General features: G+C 39.6%; 1 protein-coding gene across 1 annotated transcript; it reads right to left on the bottom strand.

Annotated features, from left to right (window-relative positions):
- Positions 1–531: 531 nt before the first annotated feature.
- On the bottom strand, positions 532–1491 carry LOC123794418 (olfactory receptor 2B8-like). Its single transcript, XM_087858024.1, has one exon. It carries the CDS (start codon positions 1468–1470, stop codon positions 532–534), a length of 939 nt encoding a protein of 312 aa, XP_087714150.1. The 5' UTR covers positions 1471–1491.
- Positions 1492–17265: the final 15774 nt, after the last annotated feature.

The raw sequence follows: 17265 nt of genomic DNA on the forward strand, positions 1-17265 counted from the left end.
GCCGTCTTGCAATGTGTTAAAGAATTAACCATCAGAAGATGAAGATGTAGACCATATTTGCCTAGATTTCGTTCAAGTATTTATTAGCAAAATCCTTCCCCTGTGTCAGAAACCAAGAACTCTAGGAATTAAGTGACCTCCATATTGAAGTTAGTGCGTTCTTCATTTCATTATGATTCCCATCTGCACTTATGGGAATGGTATGAGGTTTGGCACTTTAGAAGACACCTGATCAAAGGGGTACCTGGCTGGCTCAGCTTGTAGAGCATCTGACTCTTGATCCCAGGGTTGTGAGTTTGAGCCCCATGGAGGGGGTGGAGACAACTTAAAAAAAAAAAAAGACACCTGACTTTTATCTCATCTAAATGAATGAATTAGGGAAAACAGACTTTTTTTTAAAGGAAAAATAAAAGCTGTTGTAGGAAAAAAGAAAAAGGAAATTCTCTTGAATTTTTCCATGACATATGCAGGACACAAACATTAAAAACTCTGACATTCAAAGTCTTTCATCAAAGGATCTTCCCACCTAAGTCATCTAGAATCATGGCCCCTGCAAAGCACCTTCTTCATTGCTCCCGTCACATCCTTGTTCCTCAATGTATATATGACGGGGTTGACCATGGGGGTGACGATGGTGTAGAACAGAGAAATGAACTTGCCCTGATCCTGGGAGTAGTTGTTGCTGGGCTGGAGGTAAGCGTAGATGGCCGTGCCATAGAACAGGGAGACCACCGTGATGTGGGACCCACATGTCCCAAACACTTTCCTCTGCCCTGCAGATGACTTTATTCTTAAGACTGCCCTGACAATCTGACCATAGGAGAAGGTGATTAAGGCCACAGGGATGATAAGAAAGATCATGCTGAAAAAGAAGATCTGAGACTCATACACAGTAGTGTCAACACAGGCAAGCTTGAGCAGTGGGGGGACCTCACAAAAGAAATGGTCTATTCTATTTCTCCCACAAAGTGGTACAAGGAAGATGAGCACTGTCTCCAATGAGGAGTTGGCAAAACCAATGAACCACGATGCGGAAGCCATGAGGGCACAGAGACGGGGGTGCATGACCACTGTGTAGTGCAGGGGCCTGCAGATGGCTGCATAACGGTCAAATGCCATGACCCCTAAGAGAATGCACTCTGTGCAGCCCAACCCTAGAGAAATGAAGAGCTGAGCCACACAGCCGCCAAAGGAGATAGACTTGTCTGCTGCCCTGAGATGAACTAGGAGCTGCGGGACAGTGCTGGTCGTGTAGCACAGGTCCAGAAAGCTCAGGTTGGAGAGGAAAAAGTACATGGGAGTCTGAAGATGGGGGTCCAGGTGGGACAAGGCAATGATGGTGGTGTTTCCCAGCAGAGTGAACAGATAGAAGATCAGCAGAACCACGAAGAGGACGAGCTCCAGCTGAGGCCGGTCCAAGAAACCCAGCAGGACAAACCCAGTGAAAGAACTGCCATTTTTCTGTTCCATCCTCTGTTAGCACATGTTTCCTGTCAGGACCAAGCGTTTAGCAACTTTTAAAAGAAATCTTCAAAAAATAAACAGTTGGCAGGGAGTGGATCTATCATGTTATAAGACATGGCGATGGGGTTTTATCAGTAACTATTTAAATAAATAGCGTGCTCATTTATATTGACATAGCTCATACCAATACAGTTCCACATTATCACAAAAAGTATGTCATTGATATTTAGAATAAGAAAAGTGAAAAAAATGGACCTTTTATTGGCATCAGTCATAGGTATAAAAGTCCTTTTGTTCTGAGGTTAATGGGACTTAAAGTACTGTAAGTGTATACGTACATTTTAGAGAGAATGGGGATGAAGGAAAAAGAGGAAGAGCAGTCAGAAAGAATCAGAAAGAAAAGCAGACAGGGAGAGACGTTATTATAAATACATATCTCAAGATTGTGCACAACTGGATTTGCACACACTGCAAATGCAACAGATTATAATAGAACATAATCCTGAAACTGCATTCAGATACGAGAATTTAAGACCTAGAATGTATTAATACAAAGAATTCAATCACATTCAAAATATCCCTAAGAGTTCTGAACATAAACATTCTGTCAGAATTTCCTCTGTACGATATTATATTTACGAAAGCCACGCATTTGAATTTTGTGTTTCCTTATAGTAGTAAAACAACTAAATACTCAACTCAGAGAGAACCTGAAAACACCACGTGTCAGTTACAGTGCTCACCTTTTGCCCTAAAGATGCTTAAAATCACCATACCAGTTTATCAGGAACTCTGAAATTTCCTTGGCTGTGCAGTCAGGTGGAATCAGAACTCAAAAAGCCAGTGGCCACCACTTTCCTCTTCCTTCTGCAGATTTCTATTTCACACATTACCAACTAGAGTTCCTAAAATTCCTGAAAGAGATCGGATTATTCCCTATCAACATTCTAATGAGAATAATAATTTTAAGTTACCCGTTTGTGTAATAAATGTACAGAGCGTAATGCTTTACATCACTCCCTATGATACAACAATTACATAGATAAATACATAGAGATATAGACAGGTACATTCTCAGATCAATGGCGGTAAAAGCACTATATGGAAACCTTAAATAGTACAAAGAAAGGCATAAACAAAAGGATATTTTGGTATTATATATTCTCAGATACCCATCAACATTAGGTTAATTATCACCTTTTTGGAAGCTCTCCTGAAAGGTTAGTGACACTGGACCCAACACGCTGCCAGCTCTCAGGTGAGTCTGACGACCATTGTCATCCAGCTGCTTAGCACTGAAGAAGCACAGTTCTGTCCCAACCAAAGAGGCATCAGAAAATGAAAGGGGGGGTAACCAGAAGGGGGAATGAAGCATGAGAGACTGTGGACTCTAAGAAACAAACTGAGGGCTTCAGAGGGGAGGGGGGTGGGGGAATGGGTGGTAATGGGTAGTAAGGAGGGCATGTATTGCATGGTGCACTGGGTGTTGTACGCAACTAATGAATTATCGAACTTTACATCAAAAACCAAGGATGTACTGTATGGTGACTAACATAATATAATAAAAAATATATTAAAAAAAAAAGAAATAACCACATTTCATATGTGACTCTGAAAAAAAAAAAGAAAATGAGTATTTCAGTTCTATCACGTACAAATGGTTAGGCATGCACTACATTTTTAGTTCTTCTAAGACTTTTAAAATCTGAATCAGGTTTTGGGGTAGACCCATTGATGTGTGAAAGAAATTGGTACAAAACTGGCATAAATAAATGTTCATGAAATTTGAATAGAAGGTATAGTAGTTCACATTGTTTTATACCTCCTTTGATTTCCTCTAAAGATGTATTCAGTGGTATCCACACAAAAAATATGCAGAAAAATTTCTCAGTAGAATCCATTGTAAAGGTATGTGAGACAGTCTAACTGTGTACAACGGGGAATGTCCTCTGACTCACACCTGCTCAGAAGAGCAAATAAACACAAACCATGGTTTAGTCTCCCACACACACGCACCAGTACAGATAGCACTTATCTGGAACAAATCGCTGGCAACTTTTGAAATGTGCCTCATAAAGGACACACTCACCAAAGTGAAGGAGGGCAAACATCAAATGCTAACTCATCCAAGGAAAACACCAATGTAATAATGCACCATTAGAATAAGATAATGATTTATTTTAAATTTATCATATCAATAAGGACTAAGAAGTTAGTTTAGAAAGATATGACCCTGCTAGGGGCGCCTGGGTAGCTCAGTCGTTAAGTGTCTGCCTTTGGCTCAGGGCGTGATCCCGGCGTTCTGGGATCGAGCCCCACATCGGGCTCCTCTGCTGGGAGCCTGCTTCTTCCTCTCCCACTCCCCCTGCTTGTGCTCCCTCTCTCACTGCCTGTCTGTCTCTGTGAAATAAATAAATAAAATCTTAAAAAAAAAAAAGATATGACGCTGCTGACATGAACTTGTAAAATGATTTGCTGCTTTACAGGATTAGATTTGTAAAGAATGCTGAATGCAACCGTCATGATATGAATGATATAGGAAAATCCATTATAAAAATCACACCTAAATTATTACTTTGCATACAAAAAATAAATACTTGAAAAGGCACAGGGTAGATATATAGAGAGAAAAAAATTCATTAAGTAAAACAAAAATAAATAGATTCTACAAAAGAGATGGCATTCTACATAATAATTACCATCAAAAAAGAATATAATAAGAAATGACATCTCACAAGAACACAATTTTATGATAATAATTAAGAAAAGCAGTCATTAGGGGTGCCTGGGTGGCACAGTCGTTAAGCGTCTGCCTTCAGCTCAGGGTGTGATCCCGGCCTTCTGGGATCGAGCCCCACATCAGGCTCCTCCGCTGGGAGCCTGCTTCTCCCTCTCCCACTCCCCCTGCTTGTGTTCCCTCTCTCGCTGCCTGTCTCTGTCAAATAAATAAAATCTTTAAAAAAAGAAAAAAGAAAAGAAAGAAAAGCAGTCATTAAATGAAAGGTTAAATGCTTAGTACCGGCACATGGAAGCTGATAGAGCCATTACCCTAAGTGTTCAATGCTGGCGTATAACAGAAGTCTCAGTGGAAGAATACATCTTTCCACATGACCAGAAGCTCAGTGTGCAAATTACACATTGTAAAAACCAAAGTGCCAAGATAATGTCTACACATTTTAAAGACCAAAGATAACAAGACAACGTGTATATTTAAGATTTTCAAATATGTAACATTCACTGATCTATTTGACATACAAACCCTGCTGTATCCAGTTCCTGAATGATCCTCAAAGAGTGTTGGCAGTGGTAGGAATGAATCACTATTGCTTTAATAAAGTGACTGTGTCCTAGGTCTGACCTGACCCCAGATCTAAGAACAGGCTCCGAGGACAATGCGGGAGGAGCTGATAAGGGGAATGCAGCTGTCACAACACGGGAAATGACAGGTCTAATGAACATGGACAGTGCTTTCCAGCAGGTTCCACGGGAGAAGGAGATCAAGTAGGATTTCCCCTGCATGTGGTTTGTTCAGGGAATGCTCTCAGGATAAAGGGGGTGAGGGAACAAAACAGAGCCGAGAACGTTGCTAAGCAAGGATGTGGGCTCAGGTAGAATATGGCCTGAGCCTGATCCCCTAAGAAGCAGGACAGAACTCTCCCACACAAGCAGCCATCTGTGCTGGTGGAAACCCTGCGTCCTCGCTGTCTGATACCGGAGCCGCTATCCACATGTCACCACCTGCGCATTTAAAACGTCCTCGCTGAGAAACTGAATTTTGTATTTTATTTAATGCTAATTAATTTAAATGTAAATGGCTTCCCGTGGCTGCTTACTCCCGTATTGGACAGCCCAGCTCTGGAGCATGAATTGCAGCAGATTTCATCCTCCCTGGGCATTGGCAGCCTTTGTCTACCCCACGAGCCTGTCACTGGCTGTGAGCTGCCCCCACCGTGTTCCTGAGACCCCCTGGCACAGTGGCTCCCCTTCAGCTGAGGGCCAATGTCTGAGAAGGGATTGGCTGTGAACCCTGCAGCCCGTATTCCTAACACATCGAGAAAGGACCGGAGCAGCAGCCAGGGAAAGAGGGTCTGAGCAGGACAGCAAGAGCATCATGCAGGAGTCCATTCCCGATCCTGTGCGAGGAGACAAGGATGGAGCCCAGTGTCCCTTACACATCACCTCAGTGCAATCACACATACACACACACACACACACACACACACACACACGCCCCTTGTCATTTGCCTAATTCATCCATTAACTAAACATTCAGGTTTCTTCCTGCCTTTTTTCTTCAGATTGTTATTTGTACTCACATGAAATATCAATGATTAACAGTAATGTCAAAGTAGAGATGCATTGACACAATATGTACAAAATGGAATTTCCCTCTTGTATTTTCAACATAGCATTTTTAAAACTCCATACATATTTTAGATATTTTGGTAACTTGTAAGGGAGAAAATGACCATTTAGAAACTATAAATACTGGCAATGAGTTTTATGCATAGAGAACAAATATTATCTAATTTCACAGACAATAAGAACCAATAGGAAAGCATGTAAGTACGTAGTCTAATACTTTTACACATATGCATAAAGGGTACATTTTATTACCACTAAATATGCATATTTAAATTATTTCTACATGTGCACACCCAGGTATAATGAAAGTACTACAGTACAATGAAATGTCTGGGAATGACTTGGTAGAGTCTATAACGAACAATTAAATTTGTTCTTATATTTGGTGACTTTCCACACAGTCTGTTTCTTTACACAGTGGACCGTACATGCAAACCAATGCAGCTCTTCTGCTCCAAGAGCAATTGCAACTGAAAATAAAGTAAGTTACCAACCAGTTCCTAAAGCAGCACAGAGACCGAGTTCCATTTCACTCACCTTTGTTCACCTTCTCCGCGGGTTCTAGCTAGTTCCCTACGTCCTTTCCAAGTCACTGCCTACACACAGTACTGGGACTGGCACTGGGACATGCAGAATCCGATGTATGCGGTAAATGCAAAGGTCGGCTACACCAGCACTGGCTTATCCATAGATTTTTCCTAAACCAAAGGATGCTTTCTCACGATGACTTCACGTGTCTTCAGGTGGACAGAGATGTGCACGTTGCCTCTAGGACGTAGGAGATGAAGGCAATTGCAAACTCTCACGATGGTTTCCCGAATGTAATGACCTGCCTGGAGACAGTGAGACCCTCATGAGCACAGGAGAGGGTGCTGTGACTGCGCTGTGGCTGGGCTGACACTGAGAACCAAATGTGTTTCCCTGGCTGACGTCTCTGGGGAGCAGACGCCCCACACTGTTAATGAGCTCCTGTCACTGGCAGTCCTTAGGGAGAATGAAGATCAAGGACAAAGCCAGAGGAGACCTCATCTGTCTTTTTTATTATTTCACATGTTTGACAAAGGACAAATCCCTCCCTAGACCCCCCAGCTACCTTAGTCTCATCTGTGAACGTCCCAGATGTTTTACAAAACATCTAAGAGCTTTTACTTTACAACTGCCCAAATATTTACATAAAAATAGATTAAAGTCCTAATATAACAAAATAAAAATTAAAAAGAATAGATAAAAGTCCATTTAGCTACTGAATTTTAAATGGAAATACATGAATAAATTCTTAATTTAATTTCATTCGTAACCAACGTATATGGGATCATGGAGCTAATATTTGGGCACATTCTAATAGTTTATTAAATTTAAATTCAATCTAGTTAACATATAGTGTATTATTAGTTTCACACCCAGTGCTCATCAATTTATGTGCCCTCCTTAATGCCCATCACCCAGTTACCCCATCCCCCCCACTCCCCTCCCCTCCAGTAATCCTCACTTTTTTCCTTATAGTTAAGATTTCTTACGATTTGCTCCCGTCTCTGTTTTTATCTTATTTCATTTTTCCTCCCCATCCCCTATGATCCTGTTTTGTTTCTTAAATTCCACATATGAGAGACATCATATGATATTTGTCTTTCTCTGACTGACTTATTTCGCTGAGCACAATACCCTCTAGTTCCATCCATGTCATTGTAAATGGCAAGATTTCATCATTTTCGATGGCTGATAGTCCATTGTATATACACCACCTCTTCTTTATCCATTCATCTGTCAATGGACATCTGGGCTCTTTCCACAGTTTGGCTATTGTGGACATTGCTGCTATGAACAATGGGGTGCATGTGTCCCTTTGAATCACTATGTTTCTATCCTTTGGATAAATACTTAGTAGTGCAATTGCTGGGTCATAGGGTAGTCCTATTTTTAACTTTTTGAGAAACCTCCACACTGTTTTCCAGAATGGCTGCATCAGTTTGCATTCCCACCAACAGTGTAAGAGGTTTCCCCTTTCTCTGAATCTACTGAGGATAGTTTCAACATCTTTCGAGAATGAAGTTGTTTAGTATTCTGTGTCTTTTTTTTTTTAAAGATTTATGTATCTATTTTAGAGAGAGAGAGAGTGGGGGTGGGGAGGTGCAGAGGGAGCGTGAGAGAGAAAATTAAGCAGACTCTGAGCTGAGCATGGAGCCTGAAGCGGGGTTCCATCTCATGGCCCTGATATCACTACTTGAGCCAACACCAAGAGTCAAACACTCAACTGACTGTGCCGTCCAGGCGCCCCCTCCTTTTTAAAGATTGATTGATTGATTGATTGTTTATTCAACAAAGAGAGAGAGGGTGTAAGTACAAGCAGGGGGAGTTGCAGAGGGAGAGGGAGCCCTACAGAGAGCTCGATCCAAGGACCCCAGGATCATGACCTGAGCTAAAGGCAGACACTTAACCGACTGAACCACCCAGGTTCCCTTATTATTTATTAACTATTTATTTATTTATTCGTTTTAGAGAGAAAAGAGCATAAAATGTCTATATGTATATATATTCTTTACACATATATATATTCTAAATACAATGAAATTATATATATATATATATATATATATATATACGTATATAATGTAATTTTTGCCAAGATAGTGTTACTTTATACCTCTATCACATCACATAATTACAATATCTTCTTCGTGGTGAGAACTTTTAAAATCTGCTCTCTTGGCAACTTTCAAGTCTATAATACAATAATATGAACTATAACTACCATTTTGTACATTAAATCCTCAGGACTTATTCATGTCGTAACTGGCAGCTGGTACCCCTCGTCCAGCATCTCCCGCTTCTCCCCCCTCAACCGCTGGTCACCACCATTCTACTCTCTGTATCTGCAGGTTCGGCTTCTCCGGAACCCAGAGTTACGTGAGATCCCATAGTATTTGTCTTCCTTCCTGCCTCGTTCCCCTTAGTGTAATGCCCTCAAGGTCCCTCTGTGTTGTCACAAACGGCAGGATATCCTTCCTTCTCCTGGCTGAATAATATTCCTGTAGATACTTATACTACAGCCTCTTTATCCATTCATCTGTGCGAACACTTAGGTTGTTTCCATTCTTGGTCATGGTGAATAAAGCTGCAGTGAATATGGGAGGGAGTATATCTCTGATATACTGATTTCATTTCCTTCGGATGTGTACCTACAAGTTGGTTGCTGGATACAATAGTTCCGTTGTTAATTTTTTCAGGAACCTCTGAACTGCTTCCCATAGAGGCTGTATCAGTTTACATTCCCACCAACTGTGCCCAAGTGTTCCCTCACCTACTTTTGTTATCTTTTGTCTTTTTGATGAGAGCCATTCTAACAGGTGATATCTGATTGTGGTTTTGGTTTGCATTTTCCTGATGATTAGTGATATGGAATACCTTTTATGCATCTAATTGCCCTTTGTATGTCTTTGGGAAAATATCCGTTCAGTGCCTCTTGCTTTTGAAAAAAATGTTATTGTTTGTTTTTATGCTCTTGGGTTGCATGAGTTCCTTATACATTTTGGATGTTATCCCCTTATCATGTAGATGATGTATAAATACTTTCTCCCATTCTATAGGTTGATTTTTCATTTTGTTGATTGTTTCTCTTACTGTGCAGAAGCTTTTTAGCTTGTTGTAAACCCTCTTATTCATTTTTGCTGTTGGTGGTAGTGCTTTTGGTGACATATTCAGGCTCTGGTTAAAATCTGGATCACAAAAAATGAGCTGTGCTTATAGATAGGATAATGCTAGAACACTCGTTTCGTAACTCTCAATGTGTCCATTGTCAAGAATCTTTCCTCTTTGTTGTCTTCTAGGAATTTTACAATTTCAGGGCTTATGTTTACATCTTAATCCATTTCAAGGTAATTTTTGTGAGCCGTGTAATATAAAGCTCCAATTTCATTTCTCTGCATGTAGTTGTCCAATTTTCCTAGGAGACTATGTTTCCCCACGAATATTCTCGACTGTTTTGTCAAATATTAGTGGTCTTAAAGGGTGGGTTTATGTCTGGGCTCTTCATTCTGTTCCTTTGGTGTTTGTGTCTATTTCTTCAGCCAGTACTGTACTGTTTTGATTACTAGAGCTTTATAATGTAGCTTGAATCGTGAAGTGGGATGCCTCCTGCGTTGCTCTTCTTTGTTGAGGTGGCTTTGGCAATTGGGGATTTTGGGGGGTCCATACAGATTTTAGGATTGTTTTTTCTAGATCTGTGAAAAATGCCATTCAAATTTTGGTAGGGATTGCATTAAATCTATAATGGTTTTGATGAGTGTGGACATTTTAGCTGTATTAATTCTTTCAATTCATGAAAACAGGATATTTTATTTTATTTTGTATGTTTTTTTTAAGATTTTACTTATTTTATTTAGAGAGAGAGTGTGTGCATGAAGGGGAGGGGTAGAGGGAGAGAATTTCAAGCGGACATTGTGCTGAGCGCAGAGCCCGACACAGGGCTCGATCTTGCAACCTCGAGATCATGACCTGAGGTGAAAACAGGAGCTGGACACCCAACTGACTATGCCACCCAGGGTATAGATCTTTAATCTCGTTGGTTTAAATTATTTCTAAGTGTTCTATTGTTTTCGATGCTATCATGAATGGGATGAAAAAAAACTTTTCATATATTTTGTTGCTATTATATAGAAAAGCAATTCATTTCTGTATGTTGAGTTTCTGTTTTGCAACTTAACTTGTTGATTAGTTCTAACAGTTTTTTTATGGTGTCTAGGATTTTCTGTATATGAGATCTTATCATTTAGAAATGAAGATGTTTATACTTCTTTTTGGTTTGGGATGCCTTTTATTTATTTTCTTGCCTGATTGATCAGGCGAGGACTTCCAGTCCGTGTTCAGTAAGAGTAGTGGGGGTGGGCATCCCTGTCTTGTTTTTGATCTTAGAAGAAAAGCTTCCAACCTTTGCCTTTGCATCTGTTAGCCATGGGTTTGTCATATATGGCTTTCATTTTTTGAGGCACATTCCTTTTACACCTAATTTGTCAAGTGTGATTACCATGAAAAAATGTTGTGCTTTGTTAAATGCTTTTCTGCAACTATTGAGATAATCATATGACTTTTATCTTTCAGTATACTAATGTGTATCACATTTGCTGACTTGTGTATGTTTGCTCATCCTGTATCCCTAGTATAAATCCCTCTTGATCATGGTGTACGAACCTTTTAATGAATTGTTGAATTTGGTTTGCTGGTATTTTGTTGAGAAGTTTTGCATCTATATTCATTGGGGGTATAGGTGTATAGGTTTCTTTCTTTCTTTTCTTTCATAGTATTCATCTGTGTTTTGTATTACATTACTGATAACCTTAAAAAATGGGTTTAGTAGTGTCCTTCCACTTCAAACTCAAAAAGAGTTTGAGAAGGATTGGTACTCATTGTTTTCTAATGTTTGGGCATGAAGAAGTAACTATGCTTAGAGAAAATACACTAAGACAAAAACGGTAACAAGAGACAAAAAAACTTTATAATTTAAAGGAATGAATTTTTCAAGAAGATGTACCAACAGTAAGTATAAAGGGACCCAACAGGGGAGCAACCAAATAAGTTAGGAATATGCTAACAGATATGAAGGGATAAATAGACAATATAAGAATCACAGGAGCTTCAATTTCTAATATTAACAATGGATAAATTGTTTTGACAGAAAATCAACAGGAAATACTGGATTTCAACCATACTTGAGACTGACGAATACCACAGACGTATACAGAACATTTCATCCAATAGAGAAAAATACACATTCTTTTTTTATTATGTTCAATTAGCCAACATATAGTACATCATTAGTTTTTGATGTAGTGTTCAACAATCATTTGCTGCATATAACACCCAGTGCTCATCACATCACGTACCCTCCTTAATACCCATCACCCAGTTACTCACCCCCCAAACCCCTCCCTTCTGTAACCCTCAGTTTGTTTCTGGGGGTCTAGAGTCTCTCATGGTTTGTTTCCCTTTCAGTTTTCCCTCCATTCCCCTGTGTCCTCCACACTGTTCCTTATGTTCCACATATGAGTAAAACCATATGATAATTGTCTTTCTCTGCTTGAATTATTACACTTAGCATAATCCCCGCAAGTTCCATCCCTGACAATGCAAATGGTGGGGACTCATCCTTTCTGATGGCTGAGTAATATTCCACTGTATACATGGACCACATCTTCTTTATCCATTCATCTGTTGAAGGACATATTGGCTCCATTCACAGTTTGGCTATTGCAGACATTGCTGCTATGAACATTGGGCTGCATGTGCCCCTTTTTTTCACTACATCTGTGTCTTTGGGGTAAATACCTAGAGTGTAATTGCTGGGTCATAGGGTAGCTCTATTTTTAGTATCTTGAGGAAACTCCATACTGTTTTCTAAAGTGACTGTACCAGCTTGCAGTCCCACCAACAATGTAAAAGGGTTGCTTTTTCTCCACATCCTCGCCAACATTTGTTGTTTCCTGTCTTTTTAATTTTTGGCATTCAGACTGTGTAAACTGGTTTCTCACTGTGGTTTTGATTTGTATTTCTCTGATGGCTAGTGATGTGGAGCATTTTTTCATGTGTCAGTTAGCCATTTGTATGTCTTCTTTGAAGAAGCGTCTGTTCACGTCTTCTGCTCATTTCTTGACTGGATTATTTGTATTTTGAGTGTTGAGTTTGAGAAGTTCTTTATGGATCTTGGATACCAGCCCTTTATCTCTAATGTCATTTGCAAATATCTTGTCACGTCCTTGGAATGTCTCTGAGTTTTGTTGACTGTTTCCTTTGCTGTGCAAAAGCCTTTTAACTTGATGAAGTCCCAATACTTCGTTTTTGCCTTTGTTTCCCTTGTCTTTAGAGATGTGTCTTGCAAGAAGTCACTGTGGCCAGTGTCGAAGAGTTTACTGCCTATGTTCTCCTCCAGGATTTTGATGGATTCCTGTCTCACATTGAGGTTTTTCATCCATTTTGAGTTTATCTTTGTGGATGGTGTAAGACAATGGTCCAGTTTCATTCTTCTGCATGTGACTCTCCAATTTTCCCAGCACCATTTATTGAAGAGACTGTCTTTTTTCCATTGGATATTCTTTTTATTTTGTATAAGAATAGTTGACCACAGAGCTGAGGGTCCATTTCTGGGCTCTCTATTCTGTTCCAATGGTCCATGTGTCTGTGTCCGTGCCAATACCATGCTGTCTTGATGATGACAGCTCTGTACTAAAGGTTGAAGTCAGGCATTGTGATGCCCCCAGCATTGGTTTTCTTTTTCAACATTCCCCTGGTGATTCAGGGACTGTTCCATACAAATTTTAGGATTGTTTGTTCCAGCTCTGTGAAAAATGTTGACGGTATTTTGATCGGGATGGCATTGAAAGTGTAAATTGCTCTGGGCAGCATAGACATTTTCACAATGTTTATTCTTCCAATCCCTGAGCATGGAATGCTTTTCCATCTCTTTGTGTCTTCCTCAATTTCTTTCATAAGTGTTCTATAGTTTCTAGAGTATAGACCCTTTACCTCTTTGGTTAGGTTTATACCTAGGTATCTTATGGTTTTGGTGCTATTGTAAATGGAATCAATTCCTTAATCTCTCTTTCTTCAGTCTCATTGTTAGTGTACAGAAATGCAACTGATTTCTGTGCATTGATTTGGTATCCTGCCATGTTGCTGAATTGCTGAATGAGCTCTGGTAGTTTTCTGGATGGAGTCTTTTGGGTTTTCCACGTAAAGTATCATGTCATCTGCAAAGAGAGAGAGTTTGACTTCTTCTTTGCCAATTTGAATGCTTTTTATTTCCTTGTGTTGTCTGATTGCTGAGGCTAGGACTTCCAGTACTACATTGAACAAAAGTGGTGGGAGTGGGCATCCCTGTCGTGTTCCTGATCTTAAGGGAAAAGGTGGAAAAGCTCTCCGTTTTTCTCCATTGAGAATGATATTTGCTGTGGGCTTTTCATAGATGGCTTTGTTGATATTGAGGTATGTTCCCTCTATCCCTATACTTTGAAGAGTTTTAATCAGGAAAGGATGCTGTATTTTGTCAAATGATTTCTCTGCATCACTTGAGAGGATCATATGCTTCTTGTCTCTTCTTTTGTTAATGTGACCTATCACATTGATTGATTTGCAAATGTTGAACCACCCTTGCATCCCAGGAATAAATTCCACCTGGTTGTGGTGGATAATCCTTTTAATGTATGTTGGACCCTATTGGCTAGGATCTTGTTGAGAATTTTGGCATGTTCATCAGGGATATTGGTCTGCAATTCTCCTGTTTGATGGGGTCTTTGATTTTGGGATCAGGGTAATGCTGGCCTCATAGATCGTTCTATGAGTTTGGGAGTTTTCCTTCCATTTCTATTTTTTGAAACAGCTTCAGTAGGATAGGTATTATTTCTTCTTTAAATGTTTGATAGAATTCCCCTGGGAAGCCACCTGGCCCCAGACTCTTGTTTTTTGGGATGTTTTTGATTACTGTTTCAATTTCCTTGCTGGTTATTGGTCTGTTCAGATTATCTGTTTCTTCCTGTTTCAGCCTTGGTAGTTTGTAAGTTCAGGAATGCATCCATTTCTTCCAGATTGCTTAGTTTTTTTTTTGCATATAGCTGCTGGTTATAAGTTGTAATAATTGTCTCTATTTCTTTGGTATTGGTCTTGATCTCTCCCCTTTCATTCATGATTTTATTAATTTGGGTCCTTTCTCTCTTCTTTTGCATGAGTCTGGCCAGAGGTTTATCGATCTTAATAATTCTTTCCAAGAACCAGCTTCTGGTGTCGTTGATCTGTCCTACTGTTTTTTTGGTTTCTGTTTCCTTGATTTCTGCTCTAATCTTTATTATTTCTCTTCTCCTGCTTGGTTTAGGCTTTATTTGCTGTTCTTTCTCCAGCTCCTTTAGGTGTAAGGTTAGCTTGTGCATTTGGGATTTTTCTAATATTTTGAGAGAGGCTTGGATGGCTTTGTACTTCCCTCTAAGGACAGCCTTTGCAGTATCCCTTAGGTTATGAAGCGATGTGTTTTCATTTTCATTGTTTTGCATGAATTGTTTAAGTTCTTTTTTAATTTTCTGGTTGACCCATTCATTCTTTAGCAGGATGCTCTTTAACTTCCAAGTATTTGAATTCCTTCCTAATTTTGTCTTGTGGTTGAGCTCCAGTTTCACAGCAGTGTGGTCTGAAAATATGCATGGAATAATCTCAGTTTTTTGGTATCAGTTGACCTAATTTGTGACCTGGTATGTGGTCTTTTCTGGATAAAGTTCCATGTGCACTTGAGAAGACTGAGTATTCTGTTGTTTTAGGATGAAATGTTCTGAATACATGTACGAAGTCCATCTAGTCCAATGTGTCGTTCAAAGCTCTTGTTTCTTTGTTGATCGTCTGCTTAGATGATATGCCTATTGCTGTAAGTGGAGTATTGAGGTCTTCCACTATTAATGTATTATTATCAATATGTTTCTTTACTTTGGTTATTAATTGGTTTATATAATTGGTTGCTCCCATGTTGGGGGTATAGATATTTACAATTGTTAGATTTTCTTGTTGGATAGACCCTCTAAGTATGATATAGTGTCCCTCTACATCTCTTACTAGTCTTTGGTTTAAAATCTAATTTGTCTAATATGAGCATTGCTACCCCAGCCTTCTTTTGAGGTCCATTGACATGTTAAATGGTTCTCCATCCCCTCACATTCAATCTGGAGGTGTCTCTAGGTTCAAAATGAGTTTCTTGTAGACAGTGTTATGGATGGGTCCTGCTTTTTTATCCAATCTGAAACCCTGTTTCTTCTCATAGGCACATTCAGCCCATTTACATTCAGAGTAACTATTGAAAGATGTGAATTTAGTGCCCTTGTGTTGCCTATAAAGTACCCCTTTCTATAGAGTTTCTGTTTCTTTCTGGTCTCTGTGACTATTGGGGTCTCTCTTTGTGTATAGAATCCCCCTTAATATTTCTTGCAGGGCTGGCTTGGTGGTCACATATTCTTTTAGTTTCTCTCTGTCCTGGAAGCTCTTTATTTCTCCATCTGTTCTGAATGACAGCCTTGCTGGATAAAGTATTCTTGGCTGCAGGTTCTTTTCATTTAGTGCCCTGAATATGTCTTGCCAGCCCTTTCTGGCTTGCCAGGTCCCTATGGATAGGTCTGATGTTCTCCCTCCATATATAAGGAAACTCCTCTCCCTAGCTATTCTCAGGATAGATTCTTTGGCTGTAAGATTTGCGAGCTTCATTCTTATATGTTGGAGTGTTGATGTATTTTTATTGATTTTGGAGGGGTCCTCTCTGCCTCTTGGACAGGAATGTTTGTTTCCTTCACCAAATTGGGGGTGTTCTCAGCTATGATTTGCTGAAATATACCTTCTAGCCCTCTCTCTCTCCACCCACCCCCTCGGGAATCTCAATAATTCTGACATTGGAACATTTCATGGCATCATTAATCTAAGTCTATTTTCAGGGGCTACTAGCTGCTTATCTCTCTTTTCCTCAGTTTCCTTCCTTTACATCAACTTATCTTCTAGATCACTGATTCTCTCTTCTGCCTCATTTACCCTGGAGTTTAGAGTATGCAGTTTAGACTGCATCTCATTCAGAGCATTTTTTAGTTTGGCCTGATTAGACCTGAATTCTACTCTTAGAGATTCTATATTGTCGCTAATGATTTTTTTTTTTAAGCCTAGCACTTGACTTTATGATTGCTATCCTGAGTTCTATCTCTGACATCTTGCTTATATCCATATCCATTAGTTCTGTGGCAGAAGACATTGTCTCAGGTTGTTTTCTTTGTTGAGAGTTCTTCTTCCTAGTCATTCTGTCGAGGGATGATTGAGCAAATGAACAGAGTCCAATATATCAAGAACAACCAAAACAAAATGTGCCCTAGAACAAATCTGAAGTGGTCGGAAGCTACCACAGATACATAAACCAAGCCTAGGTGATCCAAAACAATTTTAAAAGGGGGGGGGCGAGATTATAATCTCTCAGGGTGGACAAAGGAGGGTGATCTTCCTGTTCCTGATTGATCTTTGGTCTGTGTGTTAGAAGACACTATATCCCAAAATTGCAAAGAAATCAGAACTTATGTATATATATCAAAATAAAATTGAATAGACTGAAAAACGGGCTACTATGGGCCATAAATCTATAATACGGAGATGTTAAAAAAAAGTTAAAAAGCGATTTAAAACCATAAGTTGAGAAATAAGAATCTATTTGAAATGGTAACAGGAGAAAAAAAAAGAAGAAAAAGAAAAGAAACAAAAAAGAGATGTAGTATTTTAGCCTGAAGTATGAATGAGTCATGAGGCAACACCTAGAGCTCCCTATATTTTTTTCCCTTGTTGCTGGAGTTTTACAGTCCCGTGGGAAATAAGCGTTTCGTTCCCCTGTTCTTCCAGTCTGTCTTCTGGGGGAGGGGTCTGAAGGTTGCCTTCTCAGGCTTTTTGCCT

The sequence above is a fragment of the Ursus americanus genome, chromosome 32 (genome assembly GCF_024610735.1).
Source record: "Ursus americanus isolate L20-20 chromosome 32, mUrsAme1.1.p, whole genome shotgun sequence".
Classification (NCBI taxonomy): Eukaryota; Metazoa; Chordata; class Mammalia; order Carnivora; family Ursidae; genus Ursus; species Ursus americanus.

Excerpts from the sequence above, each read along its gene's own strand:
- LOC123794418 (XM_087858024.1), bottom strand. The coding sequence starts at position 1,470 with ATGGAACAGAAAAATGGCAGTTCTTTCACTGGGTTTGTCCTGCTGGGT.